Source organism: Miniopterus schreibersii, assembly GCF_964146895.1.
Source record: "Miniopterus schreibersii genome assembly, chromosome: 1".
NCBI classification, from domain to species: domain Eukaryota; kingdom Metazoa; phylum Chordata; class Mammalia; order Chiroptera; family Miniopteridae; genus Miniopterus; species Miniopterus schreibersii.
The window spans coordinates 177,810,180-177,832,573 of record NC_138101.1 but is presented as its reverse complement, the minus strand read 5'-3'; the positions used below and the strand labels follow the sequence as shown (position 1 = coordinate 177,832,573).

Genomic DNA, 22,394 nt, shown 5'->3' with positions numbered 1-22,394 from the left:
CACCTGCTCCCCAAAACTATCCCATCATGTCCATGGAAGTGAACTGGCAGGTCTCTAGGATTGAGCTTCTGTGGACCCAGTTGCTATCCGGAGGGGTGAGGGATGGGTGGAGCTGGAATTAATAAGATCCCTGCAATTTGGGAATCTACCTGCCAGCTCCCAAAGGGGAATGGGGAGGGGAGGGGAGTGCCCTACTCAACAGGAATTTCCCAGCTGTGATTTGGGTGTTTTTGCTCTGGTATTTGCTGGAAACTAGAGATAGGTGGGAGAGAGGTCCCCGCCCTACTGGGCCTCCTGGGAGGGCTTAGATTGGGCAGCTATCAGGTATGACTATCTCTTGCTCACAGAGCTGACCTCAGGGTAGTTATCTGAGGTGGAGAGTTCTGAGGGCTCTACTTGGATTTGACCCCTGGAATTTGGGGCAGAGATTTATGCAAAAGATGCAAAAGAGGGCACCAGACAGGCCCCGATGTTCTATTACCTGAGACCTAAGACCTGAGAGCCTCGCAGAGCATGGGAACCAAAGACGTTTTCTGCCTTCTCCAGGCCAGTCTTTTTTTTGCTAGAGATCCTGCAAGAGGGAAACTGCCCACTGTCTTCTTGACCCCCCTGATGGGCCTGCAGTTGGAGAGGCAGGAACTGGCCGAGAGGCAAACAGCCTTTCACTGGTGCTGCTGGCCGAGGGTTTAGGCCTGGTGAGGCCTGAGAGCTGCTGACTTGGGCATGTGATGAGCGAGACAGCCAAGATGATTTCTCCAGCACTGGCCTTTTGGGAGGTCAGAGGACTTAGGGAATGCTTAAGTGGACTATGGCAAAGAACTGGCCTCCCAGGGCCTCCCATGGGTTGATGGGGAAAACTGAGGCACAGAGATGGAATTTGACTAATGCCATTTTTTCTTCAGCAAAGATCCAACTGGAACATCTATTATGTCCTAGGTCCTGTGTTAGGCTGTGTGGAGGAAGGTAGGTGGTGAGACCGAATAGGGAAAGTAGGAGATAAAATGTGGACAAAGGACTACAATAAAACAGAGAATTCGATCGCAGTTATAAATGGTGTGCTAGAGCCCTGGCTGGTGTGGCTCAGTGATCAGAGTGTTGACCTGTGCACGGAAGGGTTTTGGGTTTGATTCCCAGTGGGTTTGATACCTGGGTTGCAGGTTTGATCCCTGGCCCCCATCGGGGCGCGTGCAGGAGGCAACCAATCAATGCGTCTCTCTCGTGCCGATGTTTTCTCTTTCTCTCTCTCTCCCCCTCCCTCTCCCTCCTTTCCTCCCTTCCACTCTCTCTAAAAATCAATGAAGCCTGGCCAGGCGTGGCTCAGGGGTTGAGCGTCGACCTGGGATCCAGGCGATTGGGGTTCGATTCCCGGTCAGGGCACATGCCCGGGTTGCGGGCTCAATCAGTGACTCTCTCATCATTGATGTTTCTATCTCTCTCCCTCTCCTTTCCTCTCTCTGAAATCAATAAAGATATATTTTTTAAAAATATAAAAATAAATAAAAATCAATGGAAAAACATCCTTGGGTAAGGATTAACAACAGCAACAAAATGGTGTGCTATAGACGTTTGGGGGAAGCGAGTTCATGAATTAGGTAGCACTGGGACTGAGAACCAGACTGAGGTCTCTGGCCTTCTGAGCTAGAAACCCCCCAAACCATAGTGACTTTCCCTCCCTTCTGGATACTGCCATGCTTTTAGCTCTTAGGAAGAGCCCACAGAGAGTCCAGTACCATTAGGCTGTAAGGTTAGAGGTCCAGGACTCAAAGAAGGAAACCCCCAGATCTCCAGGCTGGGAAGTCCATGGTGCTTTTAGTTTCTAGACTCTAGGTCCTATTCTTTGTGTTTCCTCCCAGGGCCTTGCATGATCCGCTACACACAGTAGGGTAAGAAAAAGACACTTATTAGCATTCAAGTGGCCTGCTGCATGCCAGGCACTGGGCTGGCACTCTACACTCTTTTTCTTTTTTAAAAAATGACTTTTAGCCCTGGCCAGCTTTGCTCAGTGGTTACAGCATTGGCCCTTAGATCGAAAGGTCCCTCCCTCTCATTCTCTCTGAAAAGCAATGGAAAAAATATCCTCGGGTGAGGATTTAAAAAAAAAAAGACTTAAAATTATTATTTTTTTTTACTTTTAGAGAGAGGAAGGGGGGGGGAACATCAACGTGAGAGAGAAACATTGATCAATTCCCTCCTGCACATGCCCTGACGGGGGGGGGGGGGGGGGGGGCGGGGGGGGGGGATTGAAACCACAGTTTGGGCATGTGCCCTGACCAGGAATCAAACTCAACACCCTTTGGTGTATGAGATGATACTCCAACCAACTGAGCCACATGGGCCAGGGTGCACTCTACATTCTTTATGTCATTTCACATGTCAGTCCAATTCATTTGTACCCTTCAGACTGTGTCTGTTGGTTGCTCTCTGTGGGATGGATGAATTCTAGGGGAGGAAGCCTATGGCTGGCCCCAGCTAGACCAGGAGGTTTGGGAGACCAGGGCTCTTCTCTGGGTCTCCCTGTATGCTGCTTGGTGCAGAGAGGGTGGTTGAGAAGTACTCCTAGAATTCACAGGCATGACTCCTCATTTTTCCCCGGGGAAGTTAGGCCACCTACCCCAGAGCTAGGTTCTTTCAACAGCAAAGCACCTGTGGCTTTCTGGGTGACTCATTTCCGGCTGGACTAGGGCAAAAGCAGCTGCCCTTCTGAGTGCTGGTAACTGGTTGTGCTAGAGTCTCAGAGCTGCTGCTGCTGAGTCAGGAATTTCTGTTGTTTTGAACAGATTCAGAGAAAGGCCGAGCTAGTGGAAGAGATGTGAGCAAACCGCTTGAGTCTCAGTTCACACACACAGGCCAGTAGAATGGCAAGAACTCTGCCCACAACCTCAGTTCCTTTGTCGTTGCTCCCAGAGAAACCCAAAGGATGGATGGAAAAAGGGTGACAAAGGCTGAGCCTCTGGGAAGAAGGGAGTCAGGATTGTTTCCAGAGGAATCCTCCCATTTTCCTTCATGGTCCTACCTCACTCGACTTCGGCTGTCCCCATAACCGCAGGGCTTTTTTCAAAGAGCTTTTTATTGAAAATTCATATGAAATAGACCTGCTTCAGCTTTTTACCAAAGTGAACAAATAATCATTCACGGAACATCTATCAAGCATCTGCCATCTCTTCTAAGAGGGACAGGACCACACCTGTCTAGTTTGCTCTTACATCTTTACTCCCCAGCACGGTGGTAGCCATAGGGCAGTTGCTTAATAAATATTTGTTGAATGAATTAAATTTGGAAAAATTAATAAAATATGTGTATACACATATTGTGTATAACCTATTTATATAGTTTAAAAATAAGTGAAAATAATCATTGGTGATAAGAAGTCAAAACAGTGGTTTCCTACGTGGATTGTGAATAGGGGTTGGGAAGGGGCACGAGAAAACCTGAGGTGCTGGAAATGTTTCAAATGAGTGTAGACACATGTAAAGTTTCACTGAGCCTTATGCTTAAGGTTAGAGCACTTGATTCAAGCGTTTTACTGTGTGTTATACCCCAATTAAAAATAAAAAGAATGGACGTTATAAATATGCATACACCTTAGTATCCCTAAAAAAATCAACACATTTAGTAACTCTTTTTCTCTATAGAAGGTGGTGTTAAATGGAACTAGTATCACCATAACAGCCACCTGTGAGTCGTGGATGGAAAGATTGGTCAATTCATCACCTTTGATCCATCCCTCAGGGCCTCCTCCCTATTGAGAGGACAAGATCATCAGTTATTGTTCCAACCACTCTCTTCCCCTCTTCCCACACACTTACAGACATCTTGGCCCATCCTTCCTTCCCCTCCCCTCTCAGAACATGAGGGGCTTTCCTCTTCTTAGCTTTTTTAAAATTGATTTTGGAGGGAGAGAGAGGAAGGGAGAGAGAGAAACATCGATTTGTTGGTCCGCTTATTTATGCATTCATTTGGTTGGTTCTTGTATGTGCCCTGACCGGGGATTGAACCCACAACCCTGGAGTACCGGGACGACACTCTAACCAACTGAGCTACCTGGCCAAGGCCTAGCCTGATTTCTTGAACCCACTTGGTCCTGTCTCTGCAAGAACTTGGTGCCATCCCCCAACTTTCTTTTGCTTACATTTTCAAGCCTTTTCCCTCAACTGAATTCTTCCTCTCAGACTACAAACAGCTCAAGTTTCTCTCCTAGAATTTTTTTAAAAATTCCTCCTTTGACCCCATTTCCCTCTCTAGCTACTGGCCAATATTTCCTCTTCCCTTCTATGTTCATGGTCTCCATTTAGGAGCTCAAACTCACAGCTTTGACCATATTACTAAAATTCCACAGGCAAAGGTCGCCAAGGAATTTCCAACTGTCACATCCAAAGAGCACTTTTTAAGGTTTACTTTCCAGACTTTTCTGATGTATCCGATTCCTCTCACTTTGAAAGTTCACTCCTTTGACTTTCAAGACACCATATGGTCCAGGCTCTTCATCTTCCACTCATCATTTCCTCTCTGTCTCCTTCAGGAGTTCAGGCTCTTTACATCCTCCTCCCCCTTTTTAAATGTGTGGTGTGTGTGTTTTTTTTTTAATTGATTTTAGAGGAAAGGAGAAAGAGGGAGAAACATTGATTTGAGAAACATCAATTGGTTGCCTCCTGTACGAACACCAACTGGGGATTGAACTGCAACCTGTGTATGTGCCCTGGCAGAGGACTGAACCTGCAACATTTGGGGCTTGGGGCAACGCTCAGTCAACTGAGCATTGTGTTAAATGGGACTGATTTAGCTCCACACCAGCCAGGGCTACACTCCCCTTTTAAGTGTTGCTTTTTGGGGTTCTGTTCTTGGTCTTCTCAGCTCCGCTTAGGCATTCTCCAGGGATGGTTTCAAGGTGTCAGTACTACCCAAATGCAGATGACTCTCAAATTTGTTTCCCCTGAGGTTGGGGTTATGCAGTCAACTTCCTTCTGGACAGGTGAATCTGGACCTTCTCAGAGCACTTCAAGTTCAGTGTGTTCAAACTCAATCCATGATTCCACTTCCAAACCTGAAATTCTTTATCTCAGTTGTTTGTATTTCCACCACTCACCAGATCATCCAAACTAGAAACCCATGGTTAAAGCAGAGCTTCTCAACCTCAGTGCTGTTGATATTTTGGGCTGGATCATTCTTTCTTGTGGGGAGACTGTCCTGTCTATTGTAGGATGTTTAGCAGCATCCCTGGTTTCAATCCATTGGATGCTAATAGTAACCTACCAGTTGAGACAACCAAAAATGTCTCACTGTGTCCCCGTGTAGCAGAAGAGACAGAGTTCCCTGTCTCTTCTGCTACACGGGGACACAGTGAGAAGATGGCCATCTACGAATGAGGCAGCAGGCTCCTGCCAGACACTGAATCTGATCTTGGACTTCCCAGCCTCCAAAACTGTGAGAAATAAATGTTTGTTGTTTAAGTCACTGAGTCTGTGGTATTCTATTATTGCAGCCCCAAAGGACTAAGCATTTTCTACCTGGATTTTTGCAGCAGCTTTGCAACTGATTGTCATATCTTCCAGCCAGCCTGGTTCCCCTCAGATTCACAAGGCACACAAGGCCTTCACGGTCTGGCTGCTGCCCACCTCTCCAGCCTCATCTCTTGCCCCTCCCAGCCTTGAATTTCTAGTCCAGCCGCACTGAAATGATAGGCATTCCTTTGACACCATGCAGTTTCCTGCCCCCATGTATTAGCTCACACTGTTCCATCTGCCTGGAATAACGTCCCACACTCCTTGTCATCTGGCTGACTTCTTAAAGGCTCAGTTGAATTTCACCTCCTCTAGAAGGTTTATACCTGGAGCCTCCTTTCCCATGCTGGGCTCAACGTGCCTCTGTGCCCTCACGGTCCCCTGGTCAGAGCCGTCCCCTTGCATCTATCCATTGCAGTGTGTTTTTGTTTCTGCCTGTCTCTGCTGGGCTGCATGGGGGCAGGGCTTGTGTCTTTCTCATCTCTCTATAACATCCAGCACCTCCCCTGACCCACAGACGGTGCTCAGCAGATATTTATTGAGTGAATGAATGGATATAGCGCCATCGTTACCCTCTATGTTAGGTTGAGAGCCATCGTTTAGAAGCAGTTATAAAATAGTCCATAAATCTGCCGTCTCAGTGGCTCAGAAGCAGTGCTTCCTCAGCCAGGGACTTGTGGCAGGCACGGTGCTGACTGGTAACACTTGTGTCAGCCGGCGAGGTCGACTATCGATGCGGGCAGCAAGGCCGCCACGGGTGTCTGCTTACAGTAGCATCAGCCCGCTCTTCCGAGAGTCAGAGGCACGTTCTTCACCTTTTCCATCTGCAGTTTTTCAAGTATCCTAATTGACGGCCCTTGCCTGTCAGGGAACTTTTTCCTCTGACGCCTTCATTCACCTCTGGACTGTCACGCTTGGGTTTCTGCAGCTGACTGGGCCATCCCTCAGGGCCACCAATATAAATCTAGCACTATTATGAGCATACCCTGTTGGAGGTTGGCTCGCTGCGGTTCTTCAGTCCTGGGATCCCTCGGAGCCGGGCGGCGTGAGGCCTGCCTCTTCCAGGTGTCTGTCCCTGTTGGGGCAGGTGTTCAGACCCTCCTCTCGCCAGGTCCCAGGGAGGAGGCCCAGGCGGGCACTAAGTCGGAGGTGTTTAATCAGTCCTACCCTCCTTCCTCCTCCAGAAACAATAAGCCTTTGTTTGCCGGCATAAGGTCACAGGATTAGCCTGTGGAGTCCCGAGGACCTGCTAAATCCCTGCTCAAGCTCAACCCTGAGCCTCAGTCTCTCCACCTGTCGGGGTGTGTTGGGCGGAGCGGGGACAGGTGGTACTTCAGGTAGATCCCCGTTTTCAGGATGCTGTCCGCCTGGGCAGAGGTAGCTCCGCGCCGCCGGCTCGCGGGGACCGACGGGGGTCCCGGGAAGCCGGGCGACCTGGCCGCCACCGGGGAAGCCCCGCGGCTTAGCTGTCCCCTGAGCCCCCAGGCGGGCGGGAGAGGAGCCGCGGCGAGGCGGGAAAGCTGGTCGGAGCACACTTGTCTGGCACGAAACCCGGCTCCTGGAGGGCAGGGGTCGGCCTTAGGGAGCCGGGCGGGAGGGTCAGGAAATTCCCAGGAAATTCCTTCCCATTCCCGCACGCCCCGCCCCTTTCCTTGGGTGCCGACCTCCCCGAACCCTGGGAAAGAGAAAATGCAATGTTATTCGGGTTTCCTCGCGGCTCTTCTCAGCCACCTGGGTTTGGAGCGCGGGTGGGAGCGCAAAACCACCGGCGCGCCCGAGCTCCGGCCTTCCTGCGAGCGGGGAGTGTGCCCAACCCCCGGGGGCTCCGGAGCGCGCTGCCGCTCGGTCCCGGAGCCCAAGCAGGCGTCCCGCGGCTCGGGTCCCGTTCAGCTTAAGCTGGTGTCACATGAGCCGCGGGGGAGTGGGAACCCGGGGTGTAGGAGGGGGCGTGCGCGCCGGGAAGGGGCCGCCCAGTCCACCTATATGCGCCGTGGCCTCGCTGACGGATGCCAGGAATTCCCAATGAGAGGCGATGGGGGGAAGTTTGGGCAACTCGGCCTGGCCAATGGAGGACCTAGGGAGGGCTCTGCCTCTTCCTCCCGCCCCCGCCTGCTTCGCTCCCGCAGCTCTAGTGTGCCGGCCCAGCGCTGCGTGCGTGGAGACTGGGTCCGAGCGCCGGCCCGAGGCAGGCAGTCCGCGAGCTCCAGCCGCCGCCAGCCGCAGCCTTCTCGAGAGCGCCGCGGCGGAACTGGGCGCAGGGGAGCCAGCCCGGCCCGCAGCCCAGCCCAGCCCAGCCCAGCCCGACGCCCTCCCCACGCCGGGGCAGTAGCAGCAGCAGCAGCCGCCGCCCGGAGAGAAGGTGGAGGAAGAAATCCAGCCCCTAGCACGCGCGCACCATCATGGACCATTATGATTCCCAGCAAACCAACGACTACATGCAGCCCGAAGAGGACTGGGATCGAGACTTGCTCCTGGACCCGGCCTGGGAGAAGCAGCAGAGAAAGGTCAGCAGCCGCTCCAGCCCCTTGCTGCCCCCCGGGCTCGCCCTGCCCGCCGCGCTAGCGGCTCGGGGCTGGGAACCGGTTCCTGGCGCGCGCGAGCGGGGGCGGGGGATGCGCGGCGGATGCGCGGCCTCTGCTAGGTGGGGTGTTGGGTTACAGGCGTGGGGCGGAAGGGGGAGCGCCCCTGCCCCAGAGCCCGCGAACGCCCTGCCCGAGCGCGGGGAAGTGGGGCCGCCGGCGGGCAGGTCGCCTTGGGGCCGGTGGTCCAGGTCACCCGGCTGCCGCCGCACCATCCCCGCGTGGGCAGGGCGCTGGGGCGGCGCTGGGGAGGCTGGGGCTGAGTCCCTGGCTCGGTAGCTGCTGCTCGGGATCGATTTTCCCTTCCCTTCCCCGCCCCCTGGCCGCCTCTCCATATGGCGTGCGGTGGCTGCGCGCTTCCTGGCCCGCCCTGGGCTGGGCACCTGGAGGGGCCAAGCTGCACGGGACTCTGCGTCTCCCAGCCCCAGCCCGCAGGCCCGGGGGAGAGGGCGCCGGAGGGATCGGACGCTCCTCCCGGCCGGCCTGGGGGCGGACCTGCTGGAGCGGGGCTGGGGCTGGGAAAAGCCGGCGGTGTGCGCGGTCTCCCCAGCGGGCCTGTGGGGGCGGGGTCGGGACCGCGAACCGTTTTATTGCTTAACCCAGTGGGATGTAGCTGCGGGCGGAGGTGGGCTGGAGTCGGCGTCCTGCTGTTCCGCCCCCTGCTCGTTCCTGGGCGAAGGCGAGTTTGGGCAACTTGATTTGAGTTGAGGGGCTCCCGGGCAGGGGACTGTTCCCGGGGACGTTTAGGGTCAGTCCCTGGGGATCCCTGCTTAGCCACCGAGCCAGGTCCCAGTCTCCGTGTACGGGGTGCGCGCTCCGCCACCTGGGCTGCGCTTGCAGCTGGCGACGGGGCTCAGGCACGGTGGCCAGTGGCAGGAAGAGGTCAGAAACCACTCTTTGGGTGGGGGGAGGGCGCCCCGACACTGCCTTTGCTTCCTGCCTGAGCGGCGAGCTCTTGCCCCAGGCGGCCACGTACCCTCGACACCCCTCGCTCCCTCCTCCCGCGCCGCCCGCTCCCATCCGGCCCCTCCTCGTTTCATCCCTCTTCGCCCCACCCCCACCCCACCCCCCCGCTGCTGATCTGGGAATGGGGGGGCAGGATGGCGCGTCCCTCTGGATAGTGCGGTTAGGGCTGGGCTTGAGGGAGAAGCTCATGTCCAAAAATGGTAACATTCATTCCCTTTTTTAAACTTAAAAGGGGGGGAGTTTAGGGAGCCGACTGAAGTTTTTTTTTTTTTTCAGCCAAAGGCATCCTGTATTAGCTCACTCAGGAATCCTAAGCCCTTTTACTCACTTCATCAGACAAGCAGAGGTAATTTAAAACACACGCACAAAGGGCTTCCTCAAAGTCAGGCGACCTGAGACCCAGGCGGGCTTCTGCTGGGCCCAGCCCTGTGCCACAGCCAAGGTCCTTGGGCTTTGAGTTAACTTCTTGGAAACGCAGCAGTTACTTAAGACCCCTCCTTCTCTTCCTCTCTGCCCCCTCTGGGAGAGCTGGGGACACTGCGACAGCCCCCCACTCTCCCCCTTATTTCCTGGGACAGTTGGTCGTTTTGAGCAGAGAATGGAGTGGGTAATTGAGAAATTCCCATGGGGCCAAGGCAGAGGGACTCTTTTTAAGTTTCAGGGTGAAGCCTTCTTGAGAATAGATTTTAAATTGGACAAGAGCAGTGGGATTAGGATGGTGGATGTCTTGGGATCTTCCATGGGGAGAAGAGAAGGAAATTCCTTTTTACTGAGTACCTACTGTATGCCGAGGAGGAGTGGGAGTGACAGGACTGCCCAAGAATTGGGAATTAGGTCCTTTTAAGGACTGTGGGAGGACTGAGTTTCTGGGAAGCACAAAAAATTGTTTCCTCAGCACTGAGCACGGGACCTGCACAGTAGTATTTGATATTATCAAATGAATGTGTTAAATATAGTTGGGAAGAAAAATTACATAGTGCCTCTCTCTCTTTACATATATCCATAAAACTCTGGCCTGGGTGGTGTGGGTGTGTACCAGGCCTCTGGGCAGTCAGGTGGGAACAGGGTCACCTAGGAATTTTGGTAATCTCCTGGGCAAACTCACTGGTTCCAGGAGCTGGTATTGACTGATATGTGCCAGGCACTGTTCTAATCTAGTCACATACATTGTTCCAATTGTTACTCCCAACAGTTCTGTGAGCCGGGCACACATGATGAGGAAATGAGGGGCAGAGGGAAGTTAACTAGCCCGGAGTCCCAGGCTGGTGTGTGGTAGGGCTGGGATGCAGCCATGATCCGGGCAGGCAACTTCGCCTTGCTTGTTGCTCGTTGGTGAGGGAGGCAGCAAAGCTGGGCCTGGCATCCAGATCCTACCAGGATCTCTGGACCAAGGGGAGCCAATACCTACTTTAGTGGGATTGATGGGAGGGGGTGGTGGGACGGCACAAGCTCTGGGCTGGACTGTGAAAATCTGATCCAAAGTTTTTTCCCCTGCCATAAATTCACTGTGCATGGGCCTCAGTTTCCTCATCTGTAGATCTCATCTAGTTCTCAGTGGGATGTAAAGTAGTGGTAATACTTGTGGAGAGTCAGACTTAAAGTAACTTGCTGCTTTTGACACACTCGCTGCTGACCCTGGGAAGCAAGGATTGAATGGGAGCAGAGCTGACAAGTGGACAGAGTCTCACCATTCCAGATGGAGACAGGAGAGTGAGTTGGGGGGGGGCAGTGCGGGGGGACACAGTGCAGTGGGATACAATGGCCACTGGGTGGGAGGCAAAAAGACCCTGTTTTTAGCCATGGTGCAACCACGACTATTTGTGAGACTTTGCGCAAGTCATTTCACTTCTCTGGCTTTTGTTAGCTCATTAAACAAATACTTCTGGAGCACCAACTCTGTGTCATGGATTGTTCAAGGTGCTGTGGATAGAGTGTGGAATAAGACAGGTACCTGGCACCTCCATTCCTTTTTCTTTGTAAAGGAGCTGCATTCCTGCCCTGCTAACCCCCTAGGGCTCTTACAGGGACTGGATTAAGTGACTTGGTAGGAAGTACTTGCTTTGTGAATGGTGAGGCCTGATGCACATGCAGGTGGACGTCTGTGCAGGCAGGAGGCATGACTTAAGACCTGTGGCAGGGGGGCCGTGGCTGACCCCTTCTTCAAAGAATGCTTCAGTGCAGAGTTCAGACTCAAAATGCAGTGGATCATAGGAGTTTACTGGCTTTCACAGTCTTCTTGACTTTCCAGGCTGAGATCCAGAACCACCTTTCCTAGGGCAGCAGGTCTGAACGCCCATCTTTTTTAGTTGACCATAGTCCCCATGGATCTTTCCCATGCCCTTATGTGTATGTGTGTGTGGGTGTCAGGCAGGCTGGAGAGATCATAGACTCTGAGTAGCAACCTGACTCTACACTTTCAGGCTTTTGACTTTGGGCAAGTCACTTAACCGCTGTCAGCCTTTTATTTATAAACAAGGAGCTAAGACACCCGTGCCCCCCCCCCAGGTTGATGGGAGGAGATATGTAAAATGGCAGCTCCTTCTGTTTAATTTTATTCTCTCTTCTTAAATCCTAGAGGCTCTGGTTTAATGTGTATTTCCACAGGTGCCAGACCTGGGGTTTTTTACACGTGAGAGCTTAATCAATATTTGTTGAGCTAATGGATGTTGAAACAGAGGCGGCCCTGGCAGGTGTAAGAACATGGTTGTAAATAGGCCCAGATCCTGATTCTGCACCCATGTGGAGCCAGGTTGTCAAGCCAGGTGCTGAATCCCTAGTGCCGAGCACGGAGACAGTCCTGTTATAGGTGGTTAAGAAATAATGCTAAATAACTGGATAAATTGTGTCATGCGTGCCTCTTAACTCAGGGCGGGCCTGTGTGCGTGTGTAGGTAGGGATGAAATGCTTCACATTCCAGATAAACCACCCCATCCTGGGGCTGCATCTGGCTCCAGGCCCTGCAGATAGACATGTTCTGGGCACATTAGGTTCAAATCTAGGTCTTTCCACTGACTAGCTCTGTGTCACTTACCTGCTCTGTGCCTGATGACGACAATGGGGAAATGGAGATAATAATCATTCCTGCCTGAGTGGAGGTTTAGGCCAAGGAATGTGGGGAATTTAGCATAGCACCTAGCAGATAACCAGTGCTCAGTAAATGTTTCCAGTTTCGAGGAACCAGAGTTTTTAATGGCCTTTACCCAGTATACTTTGAGATAGGTATAAACCGGTCATAGAAGGAGCCCAGGTTGCCTAGGAATGTGTAGGAGTTGTGTTGTCTTTGACCTTTGACCCTGAAGTCAGCTCTGGCACATTCAGTGTCACTTGACCTCTGATTGCTTAGTTCCTCCACCTACAGAATGGTGTAAAATTCCTGCTCAGTCTTCCCCTGCTTCCTAGATAGATAGCATGAAGAGGTGCATGCTAAAGTGCTTGTTGGCTTGTTAAAGGACAGGTAAAATGGCCTCAAAATAGGAATTTCCTCTAAAAGAGACAACCTGGGAGTGTCTTCACACCCTGCTGTTAAATAATTGGGGCATTCTTTTCCCGCCCCCCTTGTCTACCTCCCAGCAGCTTACCCAGCCCTGCTTTGCTTCAGGACCTGTTGCAGATGCTTTCTCTCCAAATCTTGTCCCACGTGAGTGCATTGAGAGCAGGTGCCCCACTGGTTGTCAAAGTGATTGACAAAGCCTGAAGGAGAGATGCGTGGGGGTGGGGCTGGATCAGGGCTCTGGAGGCCAGCTGGCCCGGACCAGGCCGGCGGCTTGCTCCTGGCTGCCGTCTATGCTGCCTAAGACAGACAGGTGTGAGAAGGCCTGGAGTGCACTGAGAACCAAACTTTCCAGTTTTGAGTAATGACGGGACTTTGAGGGGCTGTTGGGGTCACTGGAAATGGACTTGTAGGAGGGGTAAGAGGCTAGCAGGCTCCTGCAGGATCTACCATCACCAGCCTTTTCAAATGGAAAAGGGAGGAAACTCATTTCCTGAAGTCTTGCTGCTTTAATTTTTTTTTTAATTTATTTTTTATTTTTAGAGAAAATGGAAGAGAGGGAGGAGAGAGAGAGAGAAACATTGATGTGGGAGAGATACTCAGATTTGTTGCCCTCTGCCTGTGCCCTGACTGGGGCTGGAGATTGAACCTGCAGCCAAGGCATGTGCCCTTGACCGGGAATTGACCCTGTGACCCTTTGGTCGGCAGGCTGACACTCTAACCACTGAGCCAAACCAGCCAGGGCTGCTTCAGTTCTTGAGGAGAAGCTGAGACTGTTCCCAGTGAGGAGTGGGTGGGAGGAGGCCATGACCCTTGGGCCCTTCCTTGTGAGGTAGTTCTGAGTGTGAGGAGGTCAAATCAATGAGTGTCCCATAGTTTGGGGTTTGTGGTTGGAATTTGGGCCCCATCTTTCCAACTTCTTGAGGAAGTTCTGGGGCTGGGCACCTGACCAGTGGCCACAAACCATCAACTTGGCTTAAGGACTTGTCACACAAGACCTAGTGCTTGTCACACAAGACCTGGTGCCTCCTGTGTCTGGAGCCAGGGTGAGGCAGCACGAGCCTGAGACATGATCTAGTCACAGATCTGCTACTGTGTGTCTCTGGGGAAGTGCTGGAGTTGTCTCTGTTTCTCCACCTTCTATTCCTTATAGTGTAAGAATGTTGTCAGTTTCTTGTGGAGTCAGTCAGTGGCCGCTGATCGAACCCCTCTTAGGTATCAGATGCTCTACCCATGTGAGGTCATGGAAATCATGGTTTAGGTGGAGAGGGAAGCAGAAAGACATAGAAAATTATACCAGGCCACATTAATAATGACCAGAAGTGTGGCCAAGACAAACGCCATGGTCACTGCAGGGCGGGAGCCAGCCTGAGGCCTGCGGTGGTGGTGAAGGTGAAGGGCTGGTGGCATTTGAGCTTCATCTCCAAGGATAGGCAGGATTGAAGTTTCCGCTGGGAAGCCTCTTTTCCGGGCAGCCAGCCTGTGGTGTGCGTGCGTGCGTGCGTGTAAGAAGGGTAGGACAGGAGGGGAGGGGAGAAGACTGAAAGGGCAGAGCGGGGGCAACTGCATGTGTTCCTTTCAGGGCCTGTAGGCTGGGAACACCCCTCCTATTCTCGCTCCTTGTCCTTCTTTCGCATTCTCTTTGTTTTCTCCCAGAGCTGACCTCTCACCTTTCTGAGAGGCCAGGCTGTTTGCACAGGTCACACGTGGGGCCCTGGAGCCCCATACCTATGTGCAGGTGTTGCTGGGACCATCCCAGCCAGTTAACCCACGTGAGCTGCCCCCACGTATAGCCTTCCAAGGTTTTCCTGGGATCTGGTGTTTGCCGGGGGCTGTGGTTTGAGGGTACCTTCCCCACTGCCCTGCTGTGTGGTCATCTCTGCGGAAGGGCTCATGAGCTGCGCTTAATCACCAAGGACACTAGAGCAGTCCCACAGCCCACCAGCTCCCCACAGGGGTCATGCCTGAGAGGCCGAGGTCAGAGGAAATCCCCTTAACCTGGTTCCTTAGTCCCGGTCAGCCTGGGTCACCCCAGTTGGACTCATGATTCAGCCAGGGTTCTGTCTCCATCAGCCCAAGCACCAGCATCCTGCTAAGTACAAATTGTGCACACTTGGCCCCGACGGAGGCAAGGAGCCTTGGGAGTGGCAGGGCCGGGAGCCCCAGCAAACCAGGGCTCAGAGCCAACCTGGAAGCCCACCTTCCTGGTACTCAGGTGAGCGTCAAGTCCCAGAATCCTTTCTTCTCAGCAGGTAGGAGGTGAACGTATGGAGAAGGCTGGTCAGGTGCTTTCTGCCCTCTCTCACGTGCTCCGCCCCTGTCATGTCCTCCCTGGAGATTATCTAGCAGGATCTCAGTGTGTGGGACACCAGGAGTATGGCGTAGTAATGCATATGCCCCAAAGCCATGACCCCAACCTGTCCCCTCTGTGTGCCCCATTCAGCCACCCCAAATGGCAACATTGGCTGCAGAGGGAATTGGTGGGAGTGACAAGGCCCTAGTCTAGCTCCAGCCCCTCCTACGTAAATCAGCATAAACGATGGCAGTCCTCTGCAGCCTGGGCACGGTCATCTTCCCAGAACAGAGCTAGGAGCAGGACTGTTTTAGTTTTAAGTTAAATTCTTTTTCTCATAATAATCATAGCTTCTCATGCATTCTGAGCACATGCTAAGTATCAGGCACTGTCCTCAGGATACTCCATGCAGTAACACATGTAATCCTATGAGGTAGATACTACTATTATCCCATTTCACAGATGAGAAAACTGACTCAGAGCAGCCACATAACTTTTCCAAGATCACACAGCTAGCAAGAGGTGGAGCTGGGATCCGAGGCAGGCAGTGTGGCTCTGGAGTTTGCCTCCTCACCACTTTGCTCTGCTGCCTGGGAACATTTAACCAAAGGCAAACATACGAAACAGAGCCCAGTGATGAAAACATTCTGGAATTAGATGGTGGTGATGGTTGGCAACTGTGTGAATATACTAAAACCCACAGAATTATATGCTTTAAATGGGTAACTTTTGTGGTATAATAATTATATCTCAAAAAGCCCTCAGAAAATGCTAAGTGATATAAAGAAAAAAATGATGATTGCCTGTCATCCCACCTCCCCGAGGTAAGCACCCACACAGGAGTTTCTGATGTTCTCCCATCGCGTCCCTCTTCCTCTCATTCGTGTGTCCCCCTTTCTCTCCCCTCACTGTTTGAGGTCCAGGATCTGGGTTCATGGTGAGTGAGTGGGAGAACAGAAGCAGAAAACAAGAAGGGCAGCTTTCATAAAAAGCATGATGTGGCCCTTTTCTTGGAAACTGCTTAAGAATAAATCAGCAGGAGGCTGGGGTTGGGGAGGAAGGGGCGGCCTTCTTCATTTCCCCACTGGACCTGCATCTGTAAACCCTGTTGGCCTGGGATGGCTTCTCACCTTCTGCCATGCCCTGGGTTCACAGGGTGGGGTCCAAGTGGGGCAGCTTCCCCCAGGGCCTGAGGCATGGGGAGGGGAAAGAGAGGGAGGGCCAGGGTCCTCCCCCAGGAGGCAGCTGCACCAATCTTGGGTTGCTTAGCAATGGTGGGAAAAGGTGACTTAGCCTACTACAGAGGTGGGGGGGGGGAGAATTAAAGGCAGCCAGGGATGGAAATGGGGAGTAGATGCAGAGGATGCTGTTACCCTGGAAACCTCCCGCTTGGTCCTTGGCTATAGCAGGCTACTGGGCTGGGATCTGCGCTTCACTGGGAGGTTGTAGTGTCCCCTCCAGGCCTGTCACCCACAGTGCTGGGGGATGGAGAACAGAGAAACCCTTCTTGCACAAGGCCTGTGTGTTAGCCCTGTTCTGTCAGCAGCCACATTTAACATTACCAACAGCCTCCTAAGGTATGTGGGATGATCACACTTGATAGATGAAGATCCTGAGCTTAGAGATACAAAATGACAGACTCACAGTTGCACAGCAAGAAAGGGCTGGGGATGAAGGTGCTGGTACCCTTGGTCCTAAAGGAACCCTCTCATTTTGATTTAAAGCATTTTACAAGTCCAAGGTCCTCTGGGAGGTAATGTCAACACTGTTCGCCTCCTGGGAAGGGAAGAGAAGATGAGAGAAGGAGGGCTGCAGAGGACAGTTGTTTTATATCAACCAGCCAACCAGTATTAAAAACATTTCAGTTCCCCAAATAAGTAAAAAGACTAATAGTTCACAGTGATTGAAGGTTGCATGATTTGGATTACTTCAATCTGGTCAGCAACCCTTTGAGGGAGGTACATACTGTTATATTCCTTGTTACAGATGGGAATTGAGGCTCAGAGAGGTTAAGTAACTTGCCCAAGATTGACCAGCTGGTAAGCCAGGTGTGGAATGAACCCAGCTAGATTGACCTCAGAATTCGCCTGTTAACGGGAAGTGTAGACAGCCTTTGCTATTCTGGAGTTTTTGTTTTAACCGAGAGACAAGGCTTATGTAAATCAAATAAGGAAAACTCAAGATGGTGTATAACCAAGTACTCATGTGATTCAGGATTTTCAACATTTATGCTTTCAGATATGGTTTTCTTTCCACTAATCGTGATGAGCCAACTTGTGAGGTCCTGTCCCCATTACATAAACAGGGCAAGTGAGGCTCGAAAGGGTTAAGTGACTTTACCAGGTCTCTCTCACAGCCTGAATGGGGTAGAGTTAGTTTGGAATCCAGGTCTTTGACTGGAGGGTCTGTGAAGCTGAAGGGGTGGGTATGGGTCTTTCTGAAGTTCCTTTTTCTGGTTGAAAAGGTAGTGGAGGATTCTAGTTGCATTTCTCCACACTTTCAGTAGAAGGAGCAACTGTCAGGAATAGACTCAGGTTCCCTGGAGCTAGAGGGCCCCACGTGTCCCTGGCGGCCTGAGTAGAGCTGACCCCTGCTTTTACCACTGGCTTCCCTGCTTTGAGATTCAACCACGTCCCTCTCCTCTGCTGCTTCAATTCCTTCAGCGTCACCTGCTCCTGTTGGTCCCTTTGTTTGATCACCAGGGGAACCGAACAGGCTTTATCGAACCAGGTAGCTGAGGCTCAGTGTTTATTTTGATTGTATAAGCCTGTGCACGTTGAGACTGTTAAGAAAATTGGTGAGGGAAAGCTTGGGGCCTTAGGTTGGGGTAAGCAGTTTTGGCTTTAAGCTTTGTGGACCAGGCAAGAGACAAGACAGTGCCCTTCCTGACCCCCAGTTTTGAACCTTTGCCCCCAGTGTCTAAATCCAAGGCCCCAAATAGTTCAGCTGACGGTGCAGCAGAGCACCCATCACTGGGGGAAGGGAGCCTTTCCAACAAGCTGCCTCCTCTGTGCCTTGTTTTTCCTGTTTTTGGGTGACTGGTGCTGTGGGGCTTTGCAGAGGGTGGTCACAGGCCTAGGAGTTGAGACCAGGCCAGGGCTTGCCAGGGGAGCATTTTTATGGGCCTGAAGATTTATTTTTTAAAAGCCATCTGTAAAGCTGATGATAACTGATGGGCGTAGAGTGGAGTGGTGCTCAGCTCTATTTTCAAATCATCTGTAGGTGAAATGACACCGGGGAGGGAACGGCAAGGTGGGTGGCCTCCTGCAGGCAGGTCTTCTAATGGAACTTGGCTTCCCATCTGGGAAGAGGCAGCAAGCCTTGCATGTGGGTGGGAGGGGGCTTGCTGTAGTCAGACTCTCTTTTCTCCTTATGTCCCATGTGGAAATGTCCACGGAACAGCCTGTGGTTTGGGGATGGAGAGAGAAGTGGGGCTTTTAATTTTAAGCCCTAACACCAGGAAACAGGATCCCCCCCCAGTGTGAGGGCCTGGGTTTAGGCGGGGGGAGGGCAGCAGCTTTTCCAGTGTCCAGTTATGTTGACCTCTCTGTTTGTCTGGGTCTGTGAGTGAGTGTGGGCGTGTGTGTCAGGCACGTGTGTTTGTGTGTTTGTCTGTGTGGCTCTGAGAAGCCCCTCTGTTGTTTTTGGCCTCTGCCTTGACTTTGGCAGAGGAGCGGCTCCCCTTCAAACACTGCAGACATCCTCCAGATAATAATACATAATGGCACTTTCCAGCAGAGTTCCCGATATTTCGGAAAGGTCTTTCTTTCCAGGAACCCAAAGTGCTTTTGCAGACTTGGCCCTGGGAACGGGAGGAGAGGCTCGTGAATCCTGCTTTCCTGGAGCAGGGGAAGCAGGGCCAGACCCCTGGTTTCCTGTCCTTCATCCCTCGGCTGGGACTTGCATGAAGCCCTGAGGCCTCTCTTTAGAAATTGGGATAATTTCCCAAACTTTAGCCCCACTGAAAGCCACCTATTTTTTTAAGTATAAATTTAGAGGTTGGTTGTATATAATCAGCTTTTTAAAAATTAAGGAATGTCACACTGGGGTCCCAGTTCAGTGGGCCTGGCTGGAAACCCTTTACTGGGGCTGCTTGGCAGTGGGCCCAGAGGTCCCTGGCTGGGGGACCTGCCCCCATTCCCTTTCTACGGAAGCTGCTGGTTCAGGGAAAGGCCCAGCTTAGGGCCACCTTGTGGCTCAGGGAATATATCTGGAAATATGGAGCTGAGCACCCATCTCCCCTCCCTCATGAAGGACTAGCTCAGTACCATGCTGTGGGCCGGCCCATTTCTAAGTGTTTCACAGATACTGATTCATTTAATCCTCACAGCACCTTACCAGGTGGTGTAGCTGGGGGTGAGGACATTTAGAAAGGCCTGCAAAGGCTCAGGTGGTCACAGCTGTTATTTCTAGGTTTTCTGCCCTCGAGGCCAGTTCACAAAGACCATGAACTTACAGACAGACTTGAGGCCTGGACATGCTTCTCTCCAATCCCATTCCCTTCCCTCACTGGACTTAGCCGCTGTCCAGTTCGGTGTTTCCATCCTATGCGCATGTTTATGTAGTTCCTGCTTGTGTAGTTGTCTTTTTGTGCCTGTTTAAAACTTGACACAAACGGTATCATACTCGCTGACTCATGGTGTGTCCTGCAACCATCTGCTCACACCTCCTGCATCCTGGAGCTGTTGGGACAGACTCAGTGCCCCGTGTTGTGGATGAGATAGATGGCTGAGGCCTGGAGGGGCTGGAGCATCAGGGGGCTTGCCCAGGTCACACGGCTGCTTACAGGTGGCAGGTGGGACTGGAAGCCAGGCTTCCTGCTTCTGTGGGTGGTGCTGTGTGGTACACGGCCCTGAGTTCGAAGACTCGCTGGTATTTGACGTGGGAGAGCAGGAGAAGTCAGTCTCAGTTTCTTTTCTTTCCTCCCACGTGTGTTTTTGGCTCTTGGCTCCCATCTCCTGGGGGCACTTGCTCCCTTGCCTAGTGCCCTCTTTTCCTGGGACTCCGGGAGTCAGGTTTTTAGGACTCACACCACTTTGCCAACTTTTCTCTTCCCAGGGTAGCAGTTGTGCTTTTGTGGCTCCTCGATGTGGCAAATACGCAGTGACAGGAAGCTACTGTGAAAGTATTTGGGAATCCTTCTAAGTGAATTTCTGTTTCACGTCCCATAGTGGCATCTTACAGCATTTGGAAGTTAGTGGTTCTCTGTGTGCAGTTTTGGAAGAGGCTGGAGGAGGGGAGCCATGGCTGAGCCCCTCTTGGCTGGGCCCCACGGGCAGCCGGTGGGATTCCAGTTATGTCTCCCTGTCCCTGCCAGGTTTCCTGGCTCTGGCCTTTTCTTTTCCTCTGGCTCTGGGCTGCTCAAGCCTTTGCCTTGCTCACTTAGCACCTGGGTAGAGGATGGGCTGGAAGGAGCTGGAAAGGACAGATGTGTTGGCAGCCTTTTGGCAGCCTCATCACACTTGCTTTGGCCACTGTTGTGAAACTCTTGGCTCTGAGGACATTTGGAGGGTTCTCAGGGGATGTCACTGATCTATAACTGACTTAGGCTCCTTGGATGATTGAAGGTGGATTTGTGGGGTCTTCTAGGGACCCTAGTAAGGGATCTGTTATCAGGGCTCATGGAGGCTGTGCCCCTGAGATCCAGACATTCATGCCACCACATCCCAGAGCCCTGGAGCCTAGCAGGATGGGGGTGGCTTGAGGAGTAGGACAGTGGTTCTCAACCTTGAAGGTGCATCAGAATCACCTGAAGGGCTTGTTAAAGCACAGATTGCAGGGGGGCCCATCTTCAGTGCCTGTCATACAGTAAGTCTGGGGAGGGGCCCGAGAATATGCATTTTTAACAAGTGAGAGGGCATTTCAGAGTTACTCGCAGAGGAGGGAGATGCAGAAGAATTGGGGCTGGCGCTGTTTTTGCACTCTGCTAGAAAGGCCTTGAGCCAGACTGACTTTGCTGATATTTTCTATGTCTTGCCTCTTCTCCCTTCCCCCAAATAAGTAAAAGCTATGTTTTTTTTCTCTGTTTGGGAAGCCCAGGCTTGGAGAGGAGATGTGCTCCTGCACCCCTAGTAAGAGTAACCCCTTAGGAGCCTCCCACTGGCACATAGTAGGTGCTCACCAAATATTGGATGTGATGAACAGTGAGGACGCATGCCTTTGGAGGGGGTGTGACAGCCACAGTCTAGCATTAGATGGCTGGCAGATGCTAAGGTGCTGGGTGGTGACTCAGAGGGCTGCTCAGTGGTGGGGTTGAGTCTAGTACCCAGAGCAGAGCCTGGGCTGGCTCCCAGGCTTCAAAGGTGTGCCCTGGGAGGAGGCCTGAGGCCAGGGAAGCTGGCCCTGTGGTTGTGATGTGGTTTGAGCCTGCCACACCACTCTGTACCCCCTCCCCAGGTGTCAGATTGCCGGGTGGCAGGGGCTAGCACAGGCCCCGGGTTCCTAATAGGCCAGCTGCATTTTTTCCTCTTTGAGCCCGGGGCCCACTTTAGATTCCTCTCCCAAGGTATTGGCCTTGCTACCACATCCCTCCGCTCCTTGCCTATTGCATTTGGCTGGGGCCCCTACTTTAGAAAATCTTAGGGAGTTTCTTGTCCTCTTGTGTGGGTTCAGAGGCATCAGAGGAAGTAAAACCTGGGCCTTGGTTTTCCTTCTTCCAGCCCTAGCGCTGTGGGTTCTCTAGAGTGTGGGAAGTCACCTTCTGTCTTTAGCCTTGGCATCCAGGGGTATGTGGAACCAGACAGAACCTCAGGACTCTCCAGCTCACCAGCATGCAGGACCTTGGCCCACCTGCCTTCTTCTCTTCTGTTGGGACCCTGCAGGGTAGCATTTAGGAGACGAATAGGTGTGGAGAGACTGTCCTTTTTGTACTATTAGGCCGGAGACCTGCTTGGGAGGACCCTGTCCTGTCCCCTTGGAACAGGGAGAATGATTGTGTGTTATGTATCAGGACCCTGGAAGACCAGTCTTTTTTTTTATTTTTTATTTTTTATTTTATTTTATTGATTTTAGAGAGAGAGGAAGGAGAGAGTGAGAAACATCAATGAGAGAGAAACATTGATTGGCTGCGTCCTGAGGAGTGAGCCCGAAACCCAGGCATGTGCCCTGATTGGAATTGAACTTGTGACCTCCTGGTGCATGGGACTACACTCCACCAACTGAACCACACTGGCTTGTGGCTACTGTGTGATGTTGGCAAGCCACACCTGATCCTTACCTATAAGATGAGGGGGCTGGGTGATAGGATGGCAGTGTGCTGTGTTGTAAATGTCTCAGTTGGGTTATTGCATGGAGATGACCTCTAGGGTCTGGGTCCACACCAGCAGTCTGCGTCCTCTTGGCAGGAGAGTCACTCAGCAGAGTCAAGCACTTCTTGAGGTGACCTTGAGGTTGATCCCAGGGCTTCCCAGCCTGGCCCAGAAGCTTACTCTGCTAACACACAGTCTCTTATCTTTAGGAGTCTTCTGTGTCCTCAGCTTTCAGGAATTTGCTCTTACCCTCTAGGGAGCGTGTGGGTGGGCCAGGTAAATGGGCTTTTCTTATGGATCTAGAGTGCTCTGTGTCTGGGG

The 22,394-nt window shown here is 52.2% G+C and overlaps 1 protein-coding gene across 3 annotated transcripts in view; it reads left to right on the top strand.

Moving 5' to 3' along the window:
• Positions 1-7,186: 7,186 nt before the first annotated feature.
• Positions 7,187-22,394, top strand: part of ACTN1 (actinin alpha 1) — an 85,800-nt gene continuing 70,592 nt past the window's right edge. Inside the window, exon 1 of one of the 3 annotated variants that reach the window (XM_081147249.1) lies at positions 7,187-8,002. In XM_081147249.1, the coding sequence (XP_081003375.1) occupies positions 7,898-8,002 (105 nt within the window). In that variant the 5' untranslated portion in view covers positions 7,187-7,897. The remainder of the gene's footprint in view (positions 8,003-22,394) is intronic. The other 2 variants (XM_081147247.1, XM_081147248.1) reach the window with 2 other exon arrangements.